General features: G+C 50.7%; 2 protein-coding genes across 8 annotated transcripts in view; both read right to left on the bottom strand.

The window, feature by feature from the left end:
* Positions 1–57: 57 nt before the first annotated feature.
* Positions 58–5,889, bottom strand: HAX1 (HCLS1 associated protein X-1). The gene is made up of 8 exons (XM_007429112.4): positions 5,735–5,889; positions 4,469–4,704; positions 3,523–3,683; positions 3,187–3,235; positions 2,292–2,401; positions 1,898–2,012; positions 508–626; positions 58–161 (listed from the first exon to the last, which is right to left on the bottom strand). The coding sequence occupies exons 1-7, from the start codon at positions 5,785–5,787 to the stop codon at positions 529–531; spliced, it is 822 nt and encodes a 273-aa protein (XP_007429174.2). The 5' UTR covers positions 5,788–5,889; the 3' UTR covers positions 58–161; positions 508–528.
* A 1,300-nt stretch (positions 5,890–7,189) lies between these two features.
* Positions 7,190–22,661, bottom strand: part of UBAP2L (ubiquitin associated protein 2 like) — a 31,573-nt gene continuing 16,101 nt past the window's right edge. For 6 of the 7 annotated variants that reach the window (XM_088137222.1, XM_088137226.1, XM_088137229.1 and 3 more), the window contains 17 exons: positions 21,990–22,161; positions 20,900–21,122; positions 20,406–20,668; positions 19,367–19,539; positions 18,536–18,725; positions 18,265–18,319; positions 16,994–17,171; positions 16,358–16,430; positions 15,361–15,556; positions 14,394–14,482; positions 13,279–13,332; positions 12,343–12,424; positions 11,659–11,876; positions 11,467–11,572; positions 10,720–10,787; positions 9,430–9,627; positions 7,190–7,869 (listed from right to left, as the gene is read on the bottom strand). In XM_088137222.1, the coding sequence (XP_087993348.1) occupies positions 7,774–7,869; positions 9,430–9,627; positions 10,720–10,787; positions 11,467–11,572; positions 11,659–11,876; positions 12,343–12,424; positions 13,279–13,332; positions 14,394–14,482; positions 15,361–15,556; positions 16,358–16,430; positions 16,994–17,171; positions 18,265–18,319; positions 18,536–18,725; positions 19,367–19,539; positions 20,406–20,668; positions 20,900–21,122; positions 21,990–22,161 (2,434 nt within the window). In that variant the 3' untranslated portion in view covers positions 7,190–7,773. Of the gene's footprint in view, positions 7,870–9,025; positions 9,107–9,429; positions 9,628–10,719; positions 10,788–11,466; positions 11,573–11,658; positions 11,877–12,342; positions 12,425–13,278; positions 13,333–14,393; positions 14,483–15,360; positions 15,557–16,357; positions 16,431–16,993; positions 17,172–18,264; positions 18,320–18,535; positions 18,726–19,366; positions 19,540–20,405; positions 20,669–20,899; positions 21,123–21,989; positions 22,162–22,661 lie in introns of all 7 variants that reach the window. The other variant, XM_088137227.1, reaches the window with a different exon arrangement.

Raw genomic sequence — 22,661 nt, 5'->3', positions numbered from 1 at the left:
TCTTAGATTCTGGCTTGGCCATTTGTTGCAAGGGAAAAATAGCACGCAGCCAACCTCAAAAGCATAAATAGAGATTTTTATTGGTTCTCTTTCGGGGCTACGAAGCCTTCTTAGAAGACGGAGCAGTAAGGGGTCTGCGAAGGGATGAGGCAGAGACAAACCTGGTGAAAAACAGCAAAAAGAGAAACACAGTTGATTCAATTCTGAACCGTCTGATTCTCGGTTGGGGGGTCCTTCCCCCCTCTGCTCGGAGCGCAAAGCTCCTCCAATTTCTCCCCGGCAACAACACCCCTGCGAGGTTGGCAAGGCCAGCCCTGGATTGTCCAGACCCGAGCCACTCCTCTTAACCCGACGCTTGGGCAAAACGGTTCTGCCGAGTTAAGAGAGGCGACGGCACCCCCCAGTTCCTTCCCAACCACCCATTTCTGGAACGGGCCAAATTTCTTAAGCATGGCTTAAAACAGAACATGGATAAAATGCCAGCTGGGTGGTGACCCTTTGCCCTACCTGATTTCCCCGCCAGCAGAATTATTGGTTGGGGAACCAGCGGCGGAAGAAGGTGCCCAGGATGGAAGCCGTGTCACTCATGTCCCCGTCCTGCCGGGAGCTGAAGGGGTCTGGATCCCCTGCAAAACCAAAACGCCAGAAAGAATTCTTAGCGGGCTGTTTGGCCACCTCTCAGGGGGTCTCCAGCGGCTTTTCCCCTTTCCCTAAAGGGCTTGATGTTCCCGGTCCTCGGCATCCAAGGGTGGTTCACGAAACTTAATTTACTGGTTGAGGTTTGCAGCCATGAGAACTAGAAACTCAATTTCCTGGTCGAGCTTTGCAGCCATGAGGACTAGAAACTTAATTTCCTGGTCGAGCTTTGCAGCCATGAGGACTAGAAACTCAATTTACTGGTTGAGCTTTGCAGCCGTGAAGACTAGAAACTCAATTTACCGGTTGAGCTTTGCAGCCGTGAAGACTAGAAACTCAATTTACCTGTTGAGGTTTGCAGCCTTGAGGACTAGAAACTTAATTTACCAGTTGAGGTTTGCAGCCATGAGGACTAAAAACTTAATTTACCATTTGAGCTTTGCAGCTGCGAGGACTAGAAACTCAATTTACTGGTTGAGCTTTGCAGCTGCGAGGACTAGAAACTTAATTTACCATTTGAGCTTTGCAGCCGTGAAGACTAGAAACTCAATTTACCGGTTGAGGTTTGCAGCCTTGAGGACTAGAAACTTAATTTACCAGTTGAGGTTTGCAGCCATGAGGACTAGAAACTCAATTTACCGTTTGAGCTTTGCAGCTGCGAGGACTAGAAACTCAATTTACCGGTTGAGCTTTGCAGCCTTGAGGACTAGAAACTCAATTTACCGTTTGAGCTTTGCAGCTGCGAGGACTAGAAACTTAATTTACCGGTTGAGGTTTGCAGCCATGAGGACTAAAAACTTAATTTACCGTTTGAGCTTTGCAGCTGCGAGGACTAGAAACTCAATTTACTGGTTGAGCTTTGCAGCTGTGAGGACTTGAAACTTAATTTACAATTTGAGCTTTGCAGCTGCGAGGACTAAAAACTTAATTTACCGGTTGAGCTTTGCAGCTGTGAGGACTAGAAACTTAATTTACCATTTGAGCTTTGCAGCCTTGAGGACTAGAAACTTAATTTACCGGTCGAGCTTTGCAGCTGTGAGGACTAGAAACTCAATTTACCGGTTGAGCTTTGCAGCTGTGAGGACTTGAAACTTAATTTACCGGTTGAGCTTTGCAACTGTGAGGGCTAGAAACTTAATTCACTGGTTGAGCTTTGCAGCCATGAGGACTAGAAACATGTTTTCAGTAAAGAGTGGGGCCTTTCTGAAAACGGTGCCCCTCTGTGGTAGTTCAGAACAGGGTTCTCCTCTTTCTTACTTACTCGGGCCTCTCTGCTGGCCGTCGTCAAGCCCCAGAGTTGACTCCCCCCTGCTCCGAGTGACAACCGTCTCCTCGTGGCCCTGGCTGTCCCGCACAGTCCGGCGTTCCTCAATGGTCTAGAACAACAAGGCAAAATTGCTGGAAATCCAGATGAACGGCACCTTGCTTGTGGGGGGGAAATGCGGAACAGCAGCAAGCAAATCATGAGGACCAGAAGCTTGGTTCTTTAAAGCTTGCGGAAATTCAGATGAATCGCACCTTGCTCGTAGGGGGAAACGCAGAAGAGCGGGAAGCAAACCACGAGGACCAGAAGCTTGGCTGTTTAGAACAAGCCATATGTTTGGCCTCCGTGACCCCTGCAAGCCCCTCTCTGGGCCGGGACCCTTGGCACTCACCCCATCCGGCGCCACCACTTTTGTGACCGAGACGCTTTGGAAATAGGACCGGGGTTGGGCTGGGGGGAGGATGACTTGCAAGCCTTTGGAAGTAACCTGAGAATCGAGATCTGCAAGAAGGACGAGATCGAACACAAGTTGTGTCTCTGGGCGAGGAAGAAGCCCAGGGGACGCTATGGGTTTCGGAGTCCGAGCACTGTGCGCCCTGGGTCCCACCAGCATCCAGGTTTCTGCGTCCCAAAGACCGCAGATCAAACTGGTGCCTCTTCGTTACGAACTCACGCTCGGAGGCTTGAAGTTAAAATGTACTTTGGCCAGGGGACGGAAAACAGCTTCTACGTTTACGCTACAACAATGAGGACTAGCAACTTGCATGCTGGAAGGGAACCGCCCGAGAAGCCTGGGCCAATGGCCGTGCGCTCCTTACAGCGGCCTTCGAAGGGCATAAATAGGGTGTTTTGGTTGGAAGTGGTTCTACTTTGAGTTTGTCATTGAGTTTTAACACGTTATCCATCACCCAGAGTCTTTTAGGAGCCAGACTGGTGACAGAGGCGGTTAATAATTGATCGGGAGGCATAAAGGGGGCTATTGGAAGGGTTAGCCTGCAGGAATTAGGCCTGGGCCCTGCCACTGATGGCTTTCGTCCTTTCTTAGGCATTTCTCTCAGCCCTGTCTCACTTAGCGGCCATCGCCACATCTTGAGGCAGGAAATTCTGGAGTCGAATGGCCGTTCTGGGACAGAGTCTGGCCAGACAAGATCTGGCTTGGTGGGCCCAGCGAATGTTCTGCTGAGATCTTTAAAGGAAAAAAAAAAAAAGATGCCCCCCCAGCCCCCCGTTTTTCTGAACAAAGTCCCCATCCGACTCCTGCAATTCCCCCCGATTCAGCTTCTGACCTCCATCCTCTTTGGCAGAATCAGCGGCGTCCGGCTGGGTCTCTTGAAACTGGAGAAGAAAAGAGCACACGAGACAGTCAGGGCACTCAGAAAACCTGACAGCAGTGTTTGTCCACCTCGGCAACTTGAAAAGGGGATTCAACTCCCAGAATTCCCCAGCCAGCATGCTGGAAAGGCAATGGTGTCACCTCAGTCTTCTTCCTCCCTTCTGTATAATGGGTCCAGTGAGGTTGGCAAAGGCCAAGCAACGTCCGACACATCGGTCACCGCAATGGGCGTCAGTGGGGGCTATTGGAGCATGTTTCTCCCTCCCCCAACAAAGTCAGTACCACGCACCCCCCGGAAAGGGGGCCAGGGCCTCCTCTCTGAAATCGGAGGGCCCTCTTCTGCTCCACGGCGATGGCTGTCTGGGTGTTTCAGCATCGAGTCCCGCAGAGTCTGTCCCTTCTCAAGAGGGCGGTCGGCTGGCGGCGAGGGCGTTTCCAAGCGCGGGAATTCTGCAAAAAGGAAATTGGCATTTAAGATTCAAGAGCCAGTTTAGGGGGGGGGAAAGTGTGGGGGGTGGAATCTGCAAAAAATGGGGAGGGTGTTTTACGGGGCACGGGTTCCAGGGAAGTTTTTAAGCGTTGCCACCCAGCCCTGCTTTTCTGCCCTGCGTGAGCAAGAAACGAGGCGAGGAGGCCAATGCAAAAAATTATTTGCAAAAAAATTAACCACAATCATAACCTCAACCTCCCCCCTGCGAAACGAAGGGGGGAAAAAAACCCCCAACGCTGCCCTCTGCTGCGTGACCAGCAGCAACCCCACCTCGCAGGGCTGTGGGGAGGATAAAAGAGGAAAAACGGGCTGTTTGGGTGACAGCAGAGCAAGCGAGGGGGAAAAATGAAGAGAATGAGGAAGGTTGAAAAAAGTAATTGTGGGTTTGATTATGAAGAGGAAGAGGACAAAGAGATGATGACAATGATGATGATGATGATGATGATGTTAGTGATGGAGGAGGAGGAAGAAATAATAATAATAATAATTTATATTTATAATTTATTATTATTGGGGGGAAATGGAGGAGAGGGAGAAGTGACAAGAAATTAAGTCAAAACAAACTTTTTTCCCCTCCCTTGATCTATAATCTTGGAAAGCCCAAAGGATTTAGGTTTTGGATCCTCCTGGATGAGATCCATTTCTTCCGACGAACGTCTGAAGCCCATGCAACTCCGTCTGATCCAAGCCGGACTGTCCCCGCAGGCCCCCAATTCGGCGAGGGTCCGTGCGAAAGCGCACCCACCGAAAGATGGGGAAGGCAGACTCCGGGCCCCTACGTCGCTGAAGAGGCTGTTAAAATCACGGAAGAGCTCCTCGAAGTGGAACCGGTCGTGGAAGTGAACGCCGCCCGGCTCGAAGGTAAAGCCGAAGCTGAAGCCGTCGGGGAAGAAGGGGTCTTCCCGGAAATCCAGATCGTCCTCATCGTCCTCGTCGTCCTCGTCGTCCAGGGTGAAGGCCCCCCAAAAGGGGTCAGGGTTCCTGCGGGGAGAGACAGGTGAGAAGCGGGGCCCCTGGCCGCTTTCCCAAACCTCGAATTCAGGCCCCGGGGGGAGACAGGGGCGCACGGGCACAAAGGTTCTGGCCCAGGCCTCTCCGAGCGGGTTTGCCAAATCGGTGGGAAACAGACCGGTCGCGTGCCTGACCCCTTGGCACTGATCGACTGATTTAAAACAGCCAGAGGAGTCCGTTCCAGAAAGCGGGTGATGAGAATTTCGGACGCCCTTCAGCACGAGACAAGCTGCACCAGGAAAAGCACTTTTTAAAAAGTTTTTAACCCTTTAAAATTTAGATCCATAATTTCCCCTTTTCTCGTTCCTGCCTTCCTGACACGAGACGAGAGGAGGCCAGGCAAAGGACGTTGGGCTGTTTTTGCAATAGCCGGCTGGATGAAGCTTAACGCCTGGCACCGAGGGCCAAATCCCCGCTAATTTATACATACTTAAAAAATAAAAGAGGAAAAAATGACTTAAGCATAATAATAGAGACGAGGATCTGAATTCTTGTCCGCGCGCTCCAGCCGAAGGGAGGCCAGGAAGGGGCCCCGGTTCAAATCCTGGCGGGGTAGGAAGCTCACAAGGGGCGGCTGGGGTCGGGCTGGGCCGGGCCTACCTTGCAGGGCTGTTGTGGAGGTTAAAGGGAGGGAGGCACGATGTTCGCCTGTGTTGGGGGGAAAGAAGTCTAACGGGTGTAGAGTCCAGCTGAGGGGAGGAACGGCCGTCTTTTCCTGGCTGGCAGGCAGAAGTTCAACTGGTGATTCCTTACCCTCCCAGTTACGGAAGGACCTCATTTATGGGCTGGACTACAGCTCCCCCCACCCCTCATCCGCACCGTGCGGGGCAGGGGATGATGGGAGGCTTGGTCCGACCCCCCTGGAGAGCGGCAGGCCAGGAACGGACTCAACCAGTGAGATTTCTGCCCGCTTGGGAGGAGCCTGCCACGGGAACAGGGGAGCAACCTGCGCCCCACGCCCCGGGACGCCCGGCCGGTGGGGGAGACCCCGGATCCTCACCTCCGCTCCCCGCGGAAGCCGAAGAAACCGCGGAAGAGATCGAAGACGCTCATTCCGCGGAGCGGCCGTAAAGCAACGCCGCTTCCGCCACTCCGTCGCGAAAGGCCCTCTGGGTCATCCCGCGCCGTAAAGCGAGCCGCCGATGGACGACATCGCGCCGCGGAGACGCGAACGCCGCTCCGAGGCGGGCTTTCTCCACTTGACGGCTTCAAGACGTGGACTTCAACTCCCAGAATTCCCCAGCCAGCATGGCTGGCTGGGGAATTCCGGGAGTTGAAGTCCAGACGTATTTAAATTGCCCATCCTTCTGCACCGGATTTCCTTTTGTGACTTTGCCAGCGTAGACCGAAGCAAGGCGAAAATTAGCAAATTTAGCGTGCCGAAATCCACCCCTTCCTCTTCTTTTCCTCCTCCGTTTGCATTTCCTGGCTAGTCTCCAAGGGAGGACCTTTGCTAAGCCCTTGATTTCCCTGTTGGCCAGTATGCTATTCTAGATTCAGGTGCAGTTCTCTAATTTAAGGTCCCTGCATCAAGGGTATTTTGCTGCCAACACACAGTACTGGAAATAGCTTCTATGCAGCCCCCACCCCCAAATTAATTTGCTACGGGAACCCCTCAAAAAGCAGTGTTATTTCTGGAGTCCTTCGGGCTCCCTGAGCTCGGTGGTTTGCTTGTAGACGTTTCCTGACCTGAGTAGGGAACATCATCAACGCTGGGGAGGGTGGGTTTTGCTCCCTGTTTATATAGCTGCCCAGTGTCACCCTCTGGGGGAGATGGGTGGCATACAAATTTAATAAATAAATAAAAATAAATAAAATATGCAGTTGCTTGCCCTGCCAGTGTGAGTGGGGCAGAGTTTTCTCCTTGCTAGTCCCTTTATTAGGGTATTGTCTACAAAGGGGGAGCAAACCCCACCCTCCCCAGCCCTGATGATGTTCCCTAATTGGGTCACGAAATGTCTGCCAGCAAACCACCAAGCTCAGGGAGCCCCAAGGACTCCCCAGTTCAACCCTGAGCTACGTATATTCTCTTCTATTGGAACGGTATTATTTTCAGCGAGAACCTCTAAAAAAAAAAAAATTATCTGCTATGGGAGCCTCTTATAAAACAGAAATAAATACCTGTTTTCAGCCAACTTAAATTCCCATCAAAAAGCGCCGGTTCCTCCCTTGTTTTCCAAATACCGCCTTCTTTATCGCGTGTGCCTCATCTGTCCCAGGACCAGGAAGTTCCTTAAATCTCTCTGCCCCAAGCTCGGAGGGGTTTCCAATTCTCCCCCACCCCCCATATTACTGCCCCAATCCTCATCTCGGTCTCTTCATTTTCTAATACAAGCCCCTCCTCCCCTGCCCAGCCCAGTAATGAATGGAGGATGAGCCGATGATCTTGGACTGTGGGTGAAAGTCACGGGGGCCAGAAGGGCTGGATGGAAAAAACGCTGCGTGCCCAGAAAACAGAATGGGGTTTTCATTTTTATATACAAGACACATTTATCCATTAAATTTAGAACACAGTACAAAAAAAAACCACTTCAACTAATTAATCTTACAACGCGGTTCATATCAATTACTGCTCTTATTCCTAATAATAAAGGGGGGCATCGAAGAGGGCGGGGGGAAGGGATTCCAGGTGTTGACTCCTTTGGATCCGCTGGGCAGTAATTTATTTTTTTTGGGGGGTGGGCTGGGGCGGGGCGGGGCAGGGAGGGGGGGCAAGGAAGAGTAAAGGAGTAGAAAACGAAACAGAAACAAAACGAAACGAAAAAGGCCCCTACGGCTGAACGGCTCTCTGAATGAATGCAGGAGGAAAAAAAAAAAAGAGAGAGAGAAAATGAAAAAAAAAAGATACAAATTCTATATTACATACAATAAGGGAAAGGTGATGGGAGGAAAGGGAAGGAACGTACGGCCCGGCCAGGCCAGGCTCCGTTTCCCAAGGCTGCAGGGCTTTCTCCCAGGTGGGGTCGTTCCTTTTCGGATGGGTCGCTGCTGTTCTTCTGCCTGTCTCTCGGTTGAAGTGTCGGGCTGCCGTGGGGGCGGTCAGTTGGCGCCCCAGTTGTAGCTGTTGTAGGCGGACTTGTTAGCCTGTGATTTCTGCGGGATGGAACTGCCCTGGCTCCGTTGGCCGGTGCTGCTCTGCAGGGGGAGAAAGGGGGCAGAGGAAAGGCGTTGAGCGTCGGCCAGCGGCCCCCTCCCCACTCCCCCACGCTGCGGAGGCCCGGCTCTGAGAGCCGGAGCAGACTCGGGCACCGAGAGAAGGTGGCAGCCGGCTCTCCAGAAATCAAGCATCTGAACCGCCGTTGGACGGGAAAGCTCTTTTAGGGGTCTCTTAAAAGCGAAGTTTTGGGTTCTCCTGCTAGGCAGATGAATCGCTCCGGACTCTCTTTCCTCTCAACTTGAGACCGAAACAGAGTCACGCACAACGCCGTGGCTGCTCTCCCACGCGTGGTGTGGTGGTTGGGCAACTGTTTTTGGCAGCGGGATGGGTGAACCCGGTCCAGCGTGTGGCAGAGCAAGGATAGGGAAAAAAACAGCGGAACGTGGGCTAGGAAGGAAAGCCGGCCATAGCCAGAATAAGCCTTGGGGTTTTCTTGCTCATCGAGAGGGGTTCAAAGGGCCTCTTGCCAATAATGCAGCAGTTTCTCAAGATCCTGAACTCTCTTCTGTTCCTAAACAGAACAGCCTGCGGGAGTCTTCCCTAGCCAGGTTTGCCTCCAGATGGGCTGGGGCTACAAGGAACAGGCTGGCTAGCAACCCTGGCCACGCTGTGGTTCTGGGTTACAGCAACTAACTGCCAAAAGGGAAGCAGGAAGTTAAAGCCAGCCACATAATTCCAATTTTATTATTCCTTCCCAATTCAGATCTGCTTACATGGTAAACTTTGGAAATCCAGTCTTGACCAAAACTGCAGAATACACAGGAAGACCGAGTGGGATGTCAAGTGATTTAGGTTTCAGGGCCAGAATCGGACTGGAGGGGACAGTCAGCTGTGCTTTTTATGACCTGTCAGTTCATTCAAGGCGACAAGGTCAAGTCTGTGGTGTTTTAGCTCCCAGCCATAGCACTTCCTACCGCTGGAAGATTTCTTTTAGGTTAGCCTTTGCGTAGCTTTCTATCCAGAGGGTGTCATATTCGGATATCAAAACAATCCAAATGGTCTGTGGGGTGCGTGGACGGGAGGGAGAAGCAGGGGCAGAGAATCTGGAGGGCAGAGGGCAGCTTTCTGGGCGCGTGAGGGGCTTGCCCTTGTATTTACACCGGTGGGTGTCTGGGACAAAAGGCTGAACGTTACCAGGAGAGCAGGAGGCCTTCCTCAGCCTTCCGAGATGTTCAATACTGGGTCTTCCTGCTGGTGGTGGAAGTACAGAATCGACTGCAAATTTGGGGGTAAGTGCAGGCCGAGGATATGGAAAATACAAGAACACATTATGACAGCCTCTCTGGGATTTGGGGGGGCAAGGGGGAGTAAGAGCTTGGGGAACAAAGGGAGAAAATCTGCCGGAAGGGGCGAAAAGTTTTTCCAAGCAGCCTCAGGACAACCCAGGAGGAAGGAGAGAGCACGAGGTTTCTCCAGGTCATCCCCCCCTTGTCTGCATGTGCTGGAGCGCCATCGGCAGCTCCATGTTTTGGGGTGGGAGAAGGAAATGGGAGCCGGAGACGCGGGCGAGTCCATTTCAGGAGGGAATTCATACTTACCTGCCCGTCTTGCTGCAAATGATGATGCAAGATCTGGGAGTGGGGTTGTTGGTGTGGGGTCAGGATGTGCATGAAGGGAGCCGGCGGGTAGGCTGCAGCCGTGGCAGGGTTGATCGGGCCCCCGCTGCCCAACGCCGACGGCAAGTTGAACGAGGCCGCTGGCGTCCCAGTGTGAAATCCCTGCTTCTCAAATGACTGCTGCCGAGAGGAAAACAACGAGTGTGAGCTCACGGGCCCGTGTGCTTGTGCCCTCTCTGGTTCCTAAAGAACCTCAGGTGGACAAACCAGACTTCAAACTCAGATGGTCTGTGAAGCAGGGCAGTTGTTGAGTTCTGTCAATTGTGCTGAATGTTTCTTGAGCTTCCTAGAATTCAGGCGGCCCAGCCTGAGTTTTTAGTCATTCCTGCTGCGGTTTTATCCAGGCTAATAACTGCTAGCGCTTCATGTGGGCTGGCTTCAGTTCAGAAGCTTCTCCCAGCGGCCTTGCAGGGCCAGGCAAAGAATGCACGGAGCACAGGTTCTAGAACGAGCATGGGGGGTTGAGACCAGCATGTTTCTGGACCCAGTTTAACATGCTCTATCAACCTTTAGGGCCTTGCAGAGCTCTGGCCCGGTGACCTGAAGGATCCCACATCTATCAGCTTGGATTTCAAGATGTGAACAAACTGTGGGGGGAGGGGGGGATGAGAAAGGCAGCCCGATCTTTTGGGAGCAGCCTAACCATGAGAGGCAAATATGGCTCCCTCCTGACCGTTTTTAAAGGGATCTTAAAAACCGGGTTGTTCCAGCTCAATGAGAAACGAACGAATGCTCTTTTTAGGAGTTTTTGACTTTCAACGCAGGCCGATGGCATTTAGGGAGGTCTGCTGTTGAAGAGGTGGCTTCGCAAACTGGCTTTGTGGTGAGTTTGTGTTAAAGGACAGGATAAAAATATTTTAAGGGCAGAAAACCATCTCTCCAGAGCAGTGTTTCTCAACCCTGGCAACTTTAAGAGGTGCGACTTCAACTCCCAGAATTCCCCAGCCAGACAGGCTGGCTGGGGAATTCTGGGAGTTGAAGTCCACGTATCTTAAAGTCGCCAAGATTGAGAAACACTGCTCCAGAGAGACTGGCACGCCTAAGAAGGACAAGATGGGAAGGCCAATAATGCTGAAAGATTCAAGGTTGGGATAGGCTGGGGTGAGGTGGGAATTTGATAGCAGTCATTTATTAATTTCATTGATTTATATGTCATTGGATGCCCTGGCTTCCAGGCCCTACAAATCCTCCACGGGATGCTTGAGTACCAACCTGTGTTTTGGAATAGACAGAGCCAGAGATATCAGGCACTCCTGTGTTACTGGATGTTACGGAAACTCCTGGCGAGGAGAAAAAGAAGGAGCAGAATTAACAGCGCGCCATCTCCCTCCTCCACTCTTCAGCCCCTTAACTGCTCCTAGGGGTGGAACAGACCCCCTTAGCAAGTTGAACACACAGCATCTAAAACTGAGTTTGGGTTGGAATCTTGTGCAGTAAATCTCTCAACTCTCACGGAGGCCGGGAAACGTCTCAAAAAAGTACCAACCGCGCAGGCGGAACAGGGAGGTACATAGTGCTTTCTGTGGGTTGGTCCCCGGTTTCAAAGGGTAGGCTGCTTCTGCCCATGGAAGCTCCTTTCTGATACAAGTAAGAGTAATACATCCTTTACATCTCCATGAATCTGATTCATCTTTTATTACGAAGCGGGCAAAGCGGTGCTTCCTTATATCTGTCAGTCTATTTCACTGCAAGGCTCCCAAATGGGGCTGTGTCGAGAGAGGCAGAAGGGAAGAAACGGATTCGCTCCAACCTTCCCTGGCTATCTGTGCTGGAGCAACAAGACACAGGATTTTGCAGGAAGCAGAGCGACAGGGTAGGAATTTAGAGCGCCGCAAACTTAACGGACCCAGAAAGCACCAGGTTAAAAAGCCGGAACTAGCCAGCAACTCTGTACCACAGATTCCTTCCCTCCCCACTCCTTCTTGCAAGGCACCCCCCTCCCCATTTCAATCTCCTTACCCGTGCTGTATCCGTGGGAACCATAACCACTGGGTTGTTGAAATGGAGCGGCAGAGGCATTCACGCTGACATTGACACTATGCTGTTTGGAAGAAGTGGGCGCAACCTGGAAAAAGCAGAGAATGAGCTGGGAAGGAGAGGGGAAGATGGGGTTCTAGCTCCCCCCCAATCCCACAGCAGGCTGGCACTCACGGGAAACACAGCAGGTCCGTACTGGAAGGTGCTGGGCAGCCCAGGAACCCCGGTGTAATAGGGCAGGCTGGTATAACTGTAGCCAGGAGGCAAGGCCGGGTTGAGGAACGTCTGCTGGGTGGTGTGGTGTGTCTGTGTCTGGTTCTGTTGAGGCTGGGCCAGCGTTGTGGCCGGCGCAGGGGAAGAGGCGTCACCTCGGCCAAATTTCGTGAGGTCGCCTGGAAGCAAAGGGGGTGCATGGTAAGCCGGGCCCGTCCCAGCGAGGCAAGCTCATGTTCGCCTTCCCCAGCGGGACACGGGATGGCAACAGCCAAACCAGGCAAAAGGTTTGATTGCATTTGTGGGCTAAACCCGTTTTTGACCAAAAAAAAGCACGTCATAAAACAGGGAACAGGTAAAATGGCTGGCTGGGGAATTCCAGGAGTTGAAGTCCGCACATCTTAAAGTTGCTAAGGTTGAGAAACACTGCTATAACGTACCCTTCAAACTTCCTCCTCCCTGAACTGGTCTTATCCCATCTTCTTTCAAAGTCACCCAAGGAGATGGGCCACCGCAGCGCTTTGTGAAAAAGAATTCCCCGCGCGGAGTTCCATTACATCCACCCGTCCGGAGGAGCGAACCGCCATTCCCACGGCCCCGACGCAAGAGCGGATGGAATCCCACTTCCTCCCCATCACACCTTACCAGAATAAGGGTTGCTATTCAAGCTCGCATCCCTTCCGGTCAGCGGGGTGGTTGGCGTGGGGAACGGGATACTGTAGTAGTCCTGAAAGGGAGGGAGGGGAGTAGAAATGAAGACGGGGAAGGCGGCTCCCCAAGGATGGGAAAGGAGGTTGGCGGACTAGGCTACTATCACGCCAAGCTGGAGCCAAACTGAAAGGAGCCTGAACGCTTACAAATATCGCAAATTAGTAAATGTACGAAAAGGGGCGAGTCAGAAATCAATAGTTTGTTTCTTTGTTTATTTATTTATTTGCCGAATTTGTCACCGCCCACCTCATTGAACGACTCTGGGCGGTTTACAAAACAAAATCAATTAAAATTACAAAATTACAAGAATCCAGAAATAACCAGTAATCACTCAGGGAGCGTCATCGAGGCGCTAGCCACCCCCAGGATTGGGTAATTTATTTTTGACTATTTTTTAAATCATTTTTAATTTTTAACATTATTTTAAAAACTCTAATTTTTTTTAAAAAAAATTCAAAATTATTTTTTTAAAAAAAAAAACGGTTTTCAATTATTATTCCCTTTTTCCTTCCCCTCCATTTTTAAGCATTTTAAGTTTTGTTTAATTTGCTTTGTCTACCTTTTATTTCCTTTTATCGACACACACACACACACACACACACACAAAGTAATACAACAGATATCTTAATATTAAGTAGTAACGTAACTATGTAACTAATGTAACTAATACTTTGATGTGAATTGTGGCAATTCTTTTTTTATGTTATACTTCACTTTGGGTGAAAAGTTAAGCAATCTTATGTTCATCATACTGACATCCTAAATTGCAGACTAATACTGACAGTAACTGGGGAAAAAATGCTAGGTAGTGTTACACAATGTCTAGGTTTTTTTTAATAGTATTAAAGAGGAAGACTGGGTTTAACTCACCAATGGGAACCTTGTCTGAAGCATCTGTAAGTCATCATAGCCGTAAACTTGCGGCTGCAAGAGAAACCAAGCGAGTTACAAAGAAGTCGAGCCTTTCGAGAGTGAGAGAAATTATGAATTGTCCAAAACATTTCAGATGAGAACAGTTTTATGATGCCCTAAAGTGAGTGGGATTCAAAGAGGTAGGCTGAGGGCTATGGCTGGCTTGAATTTACACAGGCGTATTTATATATTTGTCCATATGCTTTTAGAAATTCCTGCCCTAAAAATAAATTACAAACGTGTCCTGCTGGATTGATGCTGTAAATCGTAAACGTGATCAAGGAAAGCCTTTTTCAAAATATGTAAATTCCACAGGAAAATGCAGGAGCGGGAAAAAAAATTAATTACACATCTTCCTCTTACCACTAGCCATCAAAGCCTCTTCCTTATAATGAGGGCTATGCATACGTGCCAAATTTTAGGGAAGCAGACACTCCCCGATGCACGCGGAATGTTATTTTATTTAATTGCAGGATAACAATGCTTAACTGTAAATAAAATAACGGCCTCGGTGTTATTTCATTTACAGTTAAGCAGGGTGATTCTGTAATTACACCAGGAAACCACAGGAGAACTTCCTCTTCCCCCAGGGAATTCTGGGGGTTGAAGTCCACGCATCTTAAAGTTGTGGAGGTTGAGTAACACTGGCCTAGGCTACGGTTTTTCAAACAGCATTCCTGGAACCCTAGAGTTGTGTGAGAACTTCCTCAGATTTATCAAGTGGAAAAATGGAAGTTATTTAGGGGGAACTTTTCACACTTGACATGGAACTCCTGCCTGAAATGCCAGGGAGAACAGCTGCTATTACTGCTGCCCCATTTAGACAGCAACCAGATGATCTTATTTAGAGCTTGGGTGAGGAGCAAACTAGGTTTTCTCTTTTTGCCAAGCTCCTGTCCGAGTCAGATGTTGCAGGGTCGGGCAGGCTTGAGGGGCTGCCTCAACCGCATCCGGTGCTGCTCGGGGTTGTTCTCCCACGTGCTGTCCCTCCTGCACCGCCACAGGTTGAGTCGAGCAGGATCTACTAGCGTGGGTACACTGGTCTGGGGGATGGCCCGGTGTGCCCGACTCACCGGGTAGGCGTGCAACAGCCCTGGCGCCATAATGTACGGGTTCGGCAGCAATGGTGGCACGCCGGGAGGCAGGTTGGGGGGAGCCTTTCCTAGAAGGAGAGAAGTGTTAGAGGAGACACTGCCCATCGACCGCCCCTCAAGCCTTGCACAACCATCTATGCCAGTGTTTCTCAACCTTGGCAAAGTTGAGACGTGTGGACTTCAACTCCCAGAATTCCCCAGCCAGCATGGGAAGTTGAAGTCCACACGTCTTAAAGTTGCCAAGGTTGAGAAACACTGATCTTTGCAGTACCAGGAAGGAGAATTACAACTAATCATAACTTATTCACACACAAAGAAGCCCGCAGGTGGGGTCAATGTAAGTCCTGATTCTTTCCTCTGATTTCCAACTGATTTGGCCTCCACACAGAAGCTCCCAGGAGTAGCAGCCAGATTTAGGTTTTCAAGCACGGGGCGCTAAACCACGGCTTGCTTCTGCTTCCGAAACTTAGGTCTGCCCGCTTGAGGGTGACTTTTCGCATAAAGGCAGCAGGCTAATTTGGGAACAGGAGCCATTCTGTATGGGAAGTTCAGTTTGGTCCCGCTTAGCTTGGTTGTTCCAGATCACGGCCTTTCTGCTCAAGGCAAAGTGAGCCATGTAAAGGAATGCGGGGACGATGTTAGGGAAGGAATGGATGGGCCGTTCAGAGAGGAGAAAGAGTAATTCGATCCTGGGAAAGCGGAAAGGGTGGGAAAGAGACTCAAGACAGCCTCGCCTTGATTCTGTTTGGTATAGGACGGAGTAGAGAGAAACATTCCAGTTTCTGTTACGATACCGTACATCAGTAAAGTGGCATTCCTTACAGGGGCTGTTTCTTGACCCAGACTGCTTCGAAGGGCTCACATTGATCTTGAAAGCCTCTCCCCACCCCAAGGTCCCCATTGGGCACTTCAGCCACCAACCAAACCCTGGGCCTTGAGGAGGCACCTGACGTCGTGGCTACTGAGTTGCGGGTTGTGGCCGTCACGGTGGAGTTATTACTGAGGCTCAGGCCCAGACTGCTGACGCTGCTCAGACTTGACGAGGCGCTGACCACGGGGGGTGCAGCTGACACAGTACTGGAGGCGGTGGAAAAAGTGCTTGCGGAAGAATGGAGCCCGGCTTCGCTCTCCATGCTGGTGTGCTACAGAAATAGGGGAGGGGGAGGATGGGGAGAGAAAGCAGCAGAAGGAGGTCAGGATGCTGGTGGACCGGACCTTGGAGGACACCAGGACCACCATAGAAACGTCCAGATGGGAGTGCAGGGGCTCCATCAGCCTTTGCTTTGATTCTGGGTATCTGCCCGGCTGTAGCTCTGGGTTTTGATTTTGTGCACTGCTGCTCCTGACTGGCTAAAGGCTGAGCTAAGCAGGAACTGAGACCGGAGGTGCCTTTGAGGAGCCTTAACACGACAGAGCAGAAGACGGCTCAAAGCTAAGAGAGAACTGCAGATTTTCTACATGTGGTTTTGCAGTCGTATAACATTTCCTCCAAGCCCAAGAGAAGGGCATAGGGGAAAACAAGATTCCTTAGCAGCACCTAGATTAGCGAGAATTTCCCACTCCCAATTCTAAACTATGGGAGCAATGCAATCGTCCTGCTCAAGTTAAGGACGCTGGGAGGTAATTGAGCGTGGGCTTCTGGGAGGAATGGCTGTGACTTCCCGTCCCATCTGCTCCAGGGAAAAACAGAAATATTCTGGACTCATAAGCTTTCCATTTCCAATGGACGCTTCTGATCATTAAACCTTGGGATTTCTCTGTCTGCAGATTTAGGCTTTTGCTCATAAAGAAACATGGATGCTACAGAAGTCCCTGTAAAAGGGCACTGAAACAAGATTGACTGCAGCGGGCCACGTGAATCCTGCTCGGCATTTCTCACTGGCAAGCTTCCCACTGTGGCCTTGGATATTTCTTCCTTGTCCCTCTTCCGGATTCCCACTCACCAAGAGAGTCGAAGTGGACGTGCGACCAGAGGAAGTTGAGGAAGAGAGGCTGTTCTGTTGGGTGGGTAATGTACTGTGGAAAGAAAGAGCAATGCTGGTCAACCAACATTTAGGAATTCTTTTTTCCCCCTGGCTCATAATCGTAAGTAAACTAGGGCTTTTCTGGCACTGCTTCTCTAGTGAAATCAGGTTAAGACATTCCTTTTCTTTCTTGCTGCTGCTGTGCTGCATTCAAAGGGTTACACTGCCATTTGGAATGTGTGTTTTCTGAAATAAAGCCATGGGTTTGAAGGAATGTGCATAGGCCAGGCATGGATTGACCTCACAACAAGGACTTGAAAGTGATCGAGAATGGAGGCTGACTAGCTGCAGTTTGATCCAAGCACACAGCTGCCATTCCAGAACGTTTTTCTTCACATTATAAAAAGGTGCGCAGTACGGATCAACCCCTCCTCTAAATCTTGACCCTTTCCAAGCAGGCTTCGTAGCTTTTGCCTCCATCTTGGGCTACAAGAAGGGAGCCGGAGGGTTTCTGGTGCAGAAGCCACGTGGCTGATAAACTAAGGTCAGAGAGGGCTCAACGGGTGAACAGGCATGGGGGGGGCTTCCTGGCAGCGTGCCCAGTCGGGCTGGTACCTGCTGTGTTGCGTGGCAGCTGTGTTCGAGAGCTCCTCGGCGTGATTCAGGCTGCTGAGCACCGAGGAATGCTGGGTGGCTGTGGTCAGCAAGGAGGCTGCTGACACAGTGTCACTGAGAGGGGCTGTGATGCTGGGGGCCGAAGGGGAGTCGGATTTCACAGCAGAGCCGGCCGAACCTGGCAGGAGGAACCAAGGACGGATGGGGTGGGGTGGAAGAGGCAGGTTACTCAGCAGCAAAAAGGAACAAGAACTGTCAAAGCAACAAGGAATCCTTTGGGTTTGCTAATGGCAGAAGCAAACAGGAACCTTTCTTTGGCCCCTGGGATTGATTGATTGATTATTAAACTTATATCCTGCCCATCTCCCCCAGAGGGTGACTGGTGTGGGCTCCAGGGCAAAGATGCTGAGGCTAATTTTGGTGAGGCTGTTCACCGATGATGGGCTCTGAAAGGTGAACGCTCTAGGCCAATGTTTCTCAACCTTGGGAATTTGAAGATGCATAGCTGCCTGGGGAATTCTGGGAGTTGAAGTCCACGCATCCCAAGGTTGAGAAACGCTACTCTAGGTAGACACTGACACAGATACCTGGGATCCAACCTTGTTCAGGAGTGGGACATTTGGGCAAGGTGCCATATTTCCTGCCCTGACCATGTCTGCTGCCCCATTGCGATTCTCCTCCTGTATGTGTTATGTGTGTGCAAAGGGGAGACAACTGGCAACTTATAGCTAAAGTTCTCATATGCTGGTCTATGACTGAAATAAAATTGATTCTATCTATCTATCTATCTATCTATCTATCTATCTATCTATCTATCTATCTATCTATCTATTATTTTTATATATATATATATATATATATATATATATATATATATTTTATATGTATATATATATATTTTATATGTATATATATATATATATATATTTTTATATATTTTTTTATATAGCTAAAGTTCTCCATGGATATCAGAAATGGGCAATTCAAGGACTTCCAGATGTCATCAGCGCCCAACTGCTATCAGTCCTAATGAGCATGGGGGTTGCACCCAAAACCCTTGAAAGAATTCTGTCAGGCAGCAAAGAAACCAAGGGAGGGTATCTTCCCCTGAGGCACAGAGAAGGTAAGCTCGCATCTCACAGCTCTTCTCAGCTCACAATGCTAGCATCTGCAGCATCGCTCCTTGCGTGCAAAGGCGACACGTTGCAGGCTGCTAAGGGTCATCATACCACCCCCACCCACCCACCCACGTGCCCAAGCCAGGGGCTTACCTTCAGCTGCCTGGGTGGTTTGCAACTGCGTGGGTGGCACCGAGCTGAAGCCATTCTAGAGGTAAAAGGACAAGAAAAGGGCTGGGTCAGCCTTTGCTAGAGGTACATGTCCAGCATGCTTTAAAATCCCCGGAAGCTTTGTTGCTGAAGGGGAGGGCTAAAAATTCTTAAAATGCAATCGATGCATTCTCTCAGTTTCAGGTTCAACCTGCAGGAGGCAACCCAGCCGGCTGTCCTGCTCCAGAATTCTCCGTCACGAGGGCGAGCCTACCTTGGCCTGGCTCAAGTCTTTTTGGGGTGAGGAGGAAATGGAGTTTGGATACCGCCGGGTCTGAGTGGATCTCTGTTCGTACAGTGGTCCCTGAGCACTGTTCTGGGAGGTATACGTTGCTGCAGGCAAGCTGCTGCTCTGGAAACCTGGCTCCTGGCTCTTGTTGGACGAAATCGTGGACAGAGACTCGCTAGGAAGGAAGACCGACAGAAACCCAACTGTAAGCTGAGATCGGAAGGTTTCCCAGAATTAGAGCCAGGTCTAGCTATGTCAGTGCTGGTCCTTCAAAGAGTGGAAAGAGAAACATTTAAACTCTGCAGCGTTTTTATCTAGCTCTGCCTTCTGGGATCTCAAAGCTTATGGTTCCTTCCTCCTATTTTATTCTTCCAACGTTACCTTCCGAACATGAATTTGACGAACTAGTTGGATATCTGGAGCTCCTTGATTCTCCCGCGACACTCTAGTTCGGTGTTTCTCAACTTTGGCAACTTGAAGATGGGTGGACTTCAACTCCCAGAATTCCCCAGCCAGCCAGAAGTCCACCCATCTTCAAGCTGCCAAGGTTGAGAAATACTGGTCCAGCCACTCAAGGGTATAGTTTTTTGGCAATAGATTTTGCACCCACTGGGGGTGGGAACGATAGAGGGGCTCTGAGCCCCGGGAGTGGTCAACGCTATTGGGCCGCTGGTGAATTTCACATCTGCCGTGAAAGCCTTCATTTACGCTTAAAGGGGACTCGAACCCTCTGCCCCTGAGCCTTGATTCTACTTCATCAATATATATAGCGTTGTCCTTTGCTGCCCCCCTGGCTGTGAGAGGTTTCTGATTCACCTTGCCGTGCTTGTGTACAGGCTGTTGGGAGGCTGGCTCACAGAGGTGCTCGTAGCAGGGGTCGATTCGTACTCTGAGAGGACGGGCTCCGAGCCAAACTGCAACGCCCCGAACTGCAAATTGAGTCCCGAAATATCCGCAGAACCAGGCATCTCCACCGCCAGAGCAGGAATCTGAGGATGAGATGGATTGACTTGAAACGCAATGTGGGAACTTGGGGTGGGGGGAGCGTGCGTTCAGCTTTTTTACGTTTAGGAAGGGAGGAATGCAACAGGGTCTAAACCTTCTAGGAACTGTAGAATTGGGCACCAAAGAACAGGCTTGTTCAGGCATCAGAGGCAGCTGGCCAGCTACGTAGCTGCAACAGCATATCCACCAGTGGTCCTGGCATTTGCTATGGCATGCGCTGTCCCCCCTTTAAGGCTACGGCAGAACCAAAAAGGGTCTACTGGCATGCCGCCTATCTAAGGCCGGATCAATTCAAATGAAGCTCGCTGGGAGTCATGGATAAATCAAGGGTTTTCAACTTTGCCGAGTTAAAATACCTGGCTTGGAAGGGGCTGGCTGGGGGCAGGCTCCCCAAAAGAGCGGTCAGGGCCAAGACCATAACTCCATTTGTTTTAATCTAAAGGTAATTCAATTCATTGGGCCATTTTAATGATTTCCCCATTCAACTGCATTCAACAACAACGCAGTAGCAGCTCTGGGAAGAACAGCAGGGACTGTGCTGAAAAATGGTTGTGGACCCAGGGTTTTGGGTGGGGCACCTCACCCTAGAACAGAGTTTCTCAACCATGGCCACCTGAAGATGTGTGGACTTCAACTCCCAGAATTCCCCAGCCAGCAGGGCTGGCCGAGGAATTCTGGGAGTTGAAGTCCACCTGTCTGGAAGCTGCCACGGTTGAGAAACACTGCTCTAGAAGAACCCACATGGTGTACTAGTTAGCCAGTTTACTACGTCAGCCCCCCCACCCAAAAGGCCTCACTGGGCAACAGGTCCAGTTTCAAGGGGATCCCTGCCCCCTCCCAACTCCCCTACCTTTGATGTCAAGGAGGCCTTCTTCTTCTGTTGTTTCAACTTCTGCTGGGTCGGCTGAGGACTAGAGGACCCTGGGGGCATCTGGGAGACAGGGTTGGTTTTGGTGGCTAGGGGGGAGGACGGAGGTGGCGGAGCTGTGATGGAGGCCGTTGCCCCCGGCTGCTTTTCTTGGAGGAACACTTCCATCATGGTGGAGGTGGGGGGGAAGGCCTGCCGCTTGGCGAACGGGCTATGCACAGCGGATTCCGAGGGATTCTTTAGATCTGCAGGCCATCAAGAGAGAAATGTTGGCAGGAGGGAAGGCTGGGAAAACGAACGGATCGCTTCAGACGCTCCTTCGACAAAGCACCTGGGTGCTGCGGGGTGTCGCTGCCCCGAGCAGAAAGGCCGACGCTGGAGAGGTAGAGCCCAATCCAGCCACGAGCAACTTGCTTGGTTACAAAAACCCTCCGCCGCCTCTTGTCCTCTCTTGCGGGGCGCCTGGAATGTCTTACCATACTGCACAAGGGAGGAGGGCTGGCTCGGGCTGCTGATGTCCCACGAGGAGGCTGTGTTGCTGCTTCCCGATGGTTGGGGATGCTGGGCCGCCAGCTGGGCGAGTGCCTGAGCCGTCTTGAACTGCTCCAGGAACTGAGAGCCGGTGGTGGTGGTTGTGGTGGTGGTGCTGCTGCTCTTCCCCTCCCCCACTTCGCTGAACCCCTTTCCCAGCACACCGACCTGAAGGAGGTAAAAGGATCCATTTTTCAGGAGTCACTGAAAAAAAGTGCCTTACGACTGGTCCTCACACTTACGACTGTCGCAGCATCCCCATGGTCATGTGATCACAATTCGGTTGCTTGGCAACTGTCACGCATTTACGACAGCCGCAGTGTCCTGCGGTCACGCGATCGCCATTGGCAGTTGCATTTCACTTAATGACCGCTTTGCTTAGCAACAGAGATGCCAGTCCCAATTAGGGTTGTTAATACACACACACTCACACCTTCAAGTCAGTGTTGACTCCTGGCAACCTGGAAGTGGTTTGCCCTTGCCTGCTTCCTAGGGCTGAATAAGTGGCCCAAGGTCTCCCAGCTGGCTTTGTCCTAAGGCAGGTCGAGAACTCACGGTTTCTAGTGATGACTTACTACACTATACCAAACTGACTCTCCATATAGAGATATATAGATATATAGATATACGGAGAGCCAGTTTGGTGTAGTGGTAAGTCATCACTAGAAACTTAAGAGACTCTGTGTTCTTGTATATATACACATACACACATACATACTCTCTCTCTCTCTCTAGAGAGAGGAAGAAGCCAGAGGGGAGCAAAAAGGCTGAGCGTCTATTGATGCAATTATCTGCACCCTCAGAGCCAGCATTAACCTACGCTTAACTGGCTAAATGCAAAAATGGGCACAGGGGGTGAAATTTCCCCTCTGCCCACCTCAAGAGACAATTCTTTCCAAGAAATCTAACTGAAAAGACTCCGCAAAGATCCACAGGAGTTTCAGAACCATTCCTCCGTAGCTTATGGAGGACTCCTGATTTTTTGGGGGGGCAGGCTGGCTCTGCAGGTGAAAAAGGAGTGGGCCATTTCCTCACCATGCCATGGTGAGAGAAGGTGTTCCCCGAATTCGACTGGGATATGGCGGTTTGTTTTGAATTGCTGAACACCAGCGGCTGGCTGAGAGTTGGAGCCTGGGAGGAATCCAGACTGGGCGACTCATTTTCCAGCGAAGAAGGAGTCTTTCCTAAGAGCACCGCAAGGTCGATTCTGGAAGGGAAAACACCAGCAAGATTTTAGCAGGGGCTGGCAAGCCCACACTGGTTCACCACTGACCAAATACCAAAGCAGGATGTTCCTTTTTAATGGGCTTTTCTGCAGAGTCCTTGGTGTTCTCTGAGCTTGGTTGTTTTCTTGCAGACGTTTCGTTACCCAGCTAGGTCACATCTTTGTGGTGCTCTGCTTAACTGTGAAACTCTAGGACGTGAATTAAGCCCTGGTTTGCTACCAGCTCGCAATTGCTGGTGTTGTACAACAGGCTCGGCAGCAAATGTACAAAAACTGTCCACTGACATATACAACCCTAAATAGCCGACAGCGTTGGACGATGCAGAAACTCAGTTATCTTTTGGTCCATGGCCCATCTACTGCGGAGTAGCAAGGGAAAAAGTAATGCGCGGAAAGATTCTGCTTACAGAATTTCTCCTCGGCATCAACCTTCGGCACGCATAGACTGACCCTGGGCTGAGTAAGAACACTTGCTTTATCCC

The sequence above is a fragment of the Python bivittatus genome, unplaced genomic scaffold, assembly GCF_059951505.1.
Source record: "Python bivittatus isolate LINGU-HERP-01145 unplaced genomic scaffold, Pbiv_v1 ctg000180_np1212, whole genome shotgun sequence".
NCBI lineage: Eukaryota > Metazoa > Chordata > Lepidosauria > Squamata > Pythonidae > Python > Python bivittatus.
The sequence above is the reverse complement of the archived record's forward strand: the minus strand, read 5'-3'. Positions and strand labels throughout refer to the sequence as shown.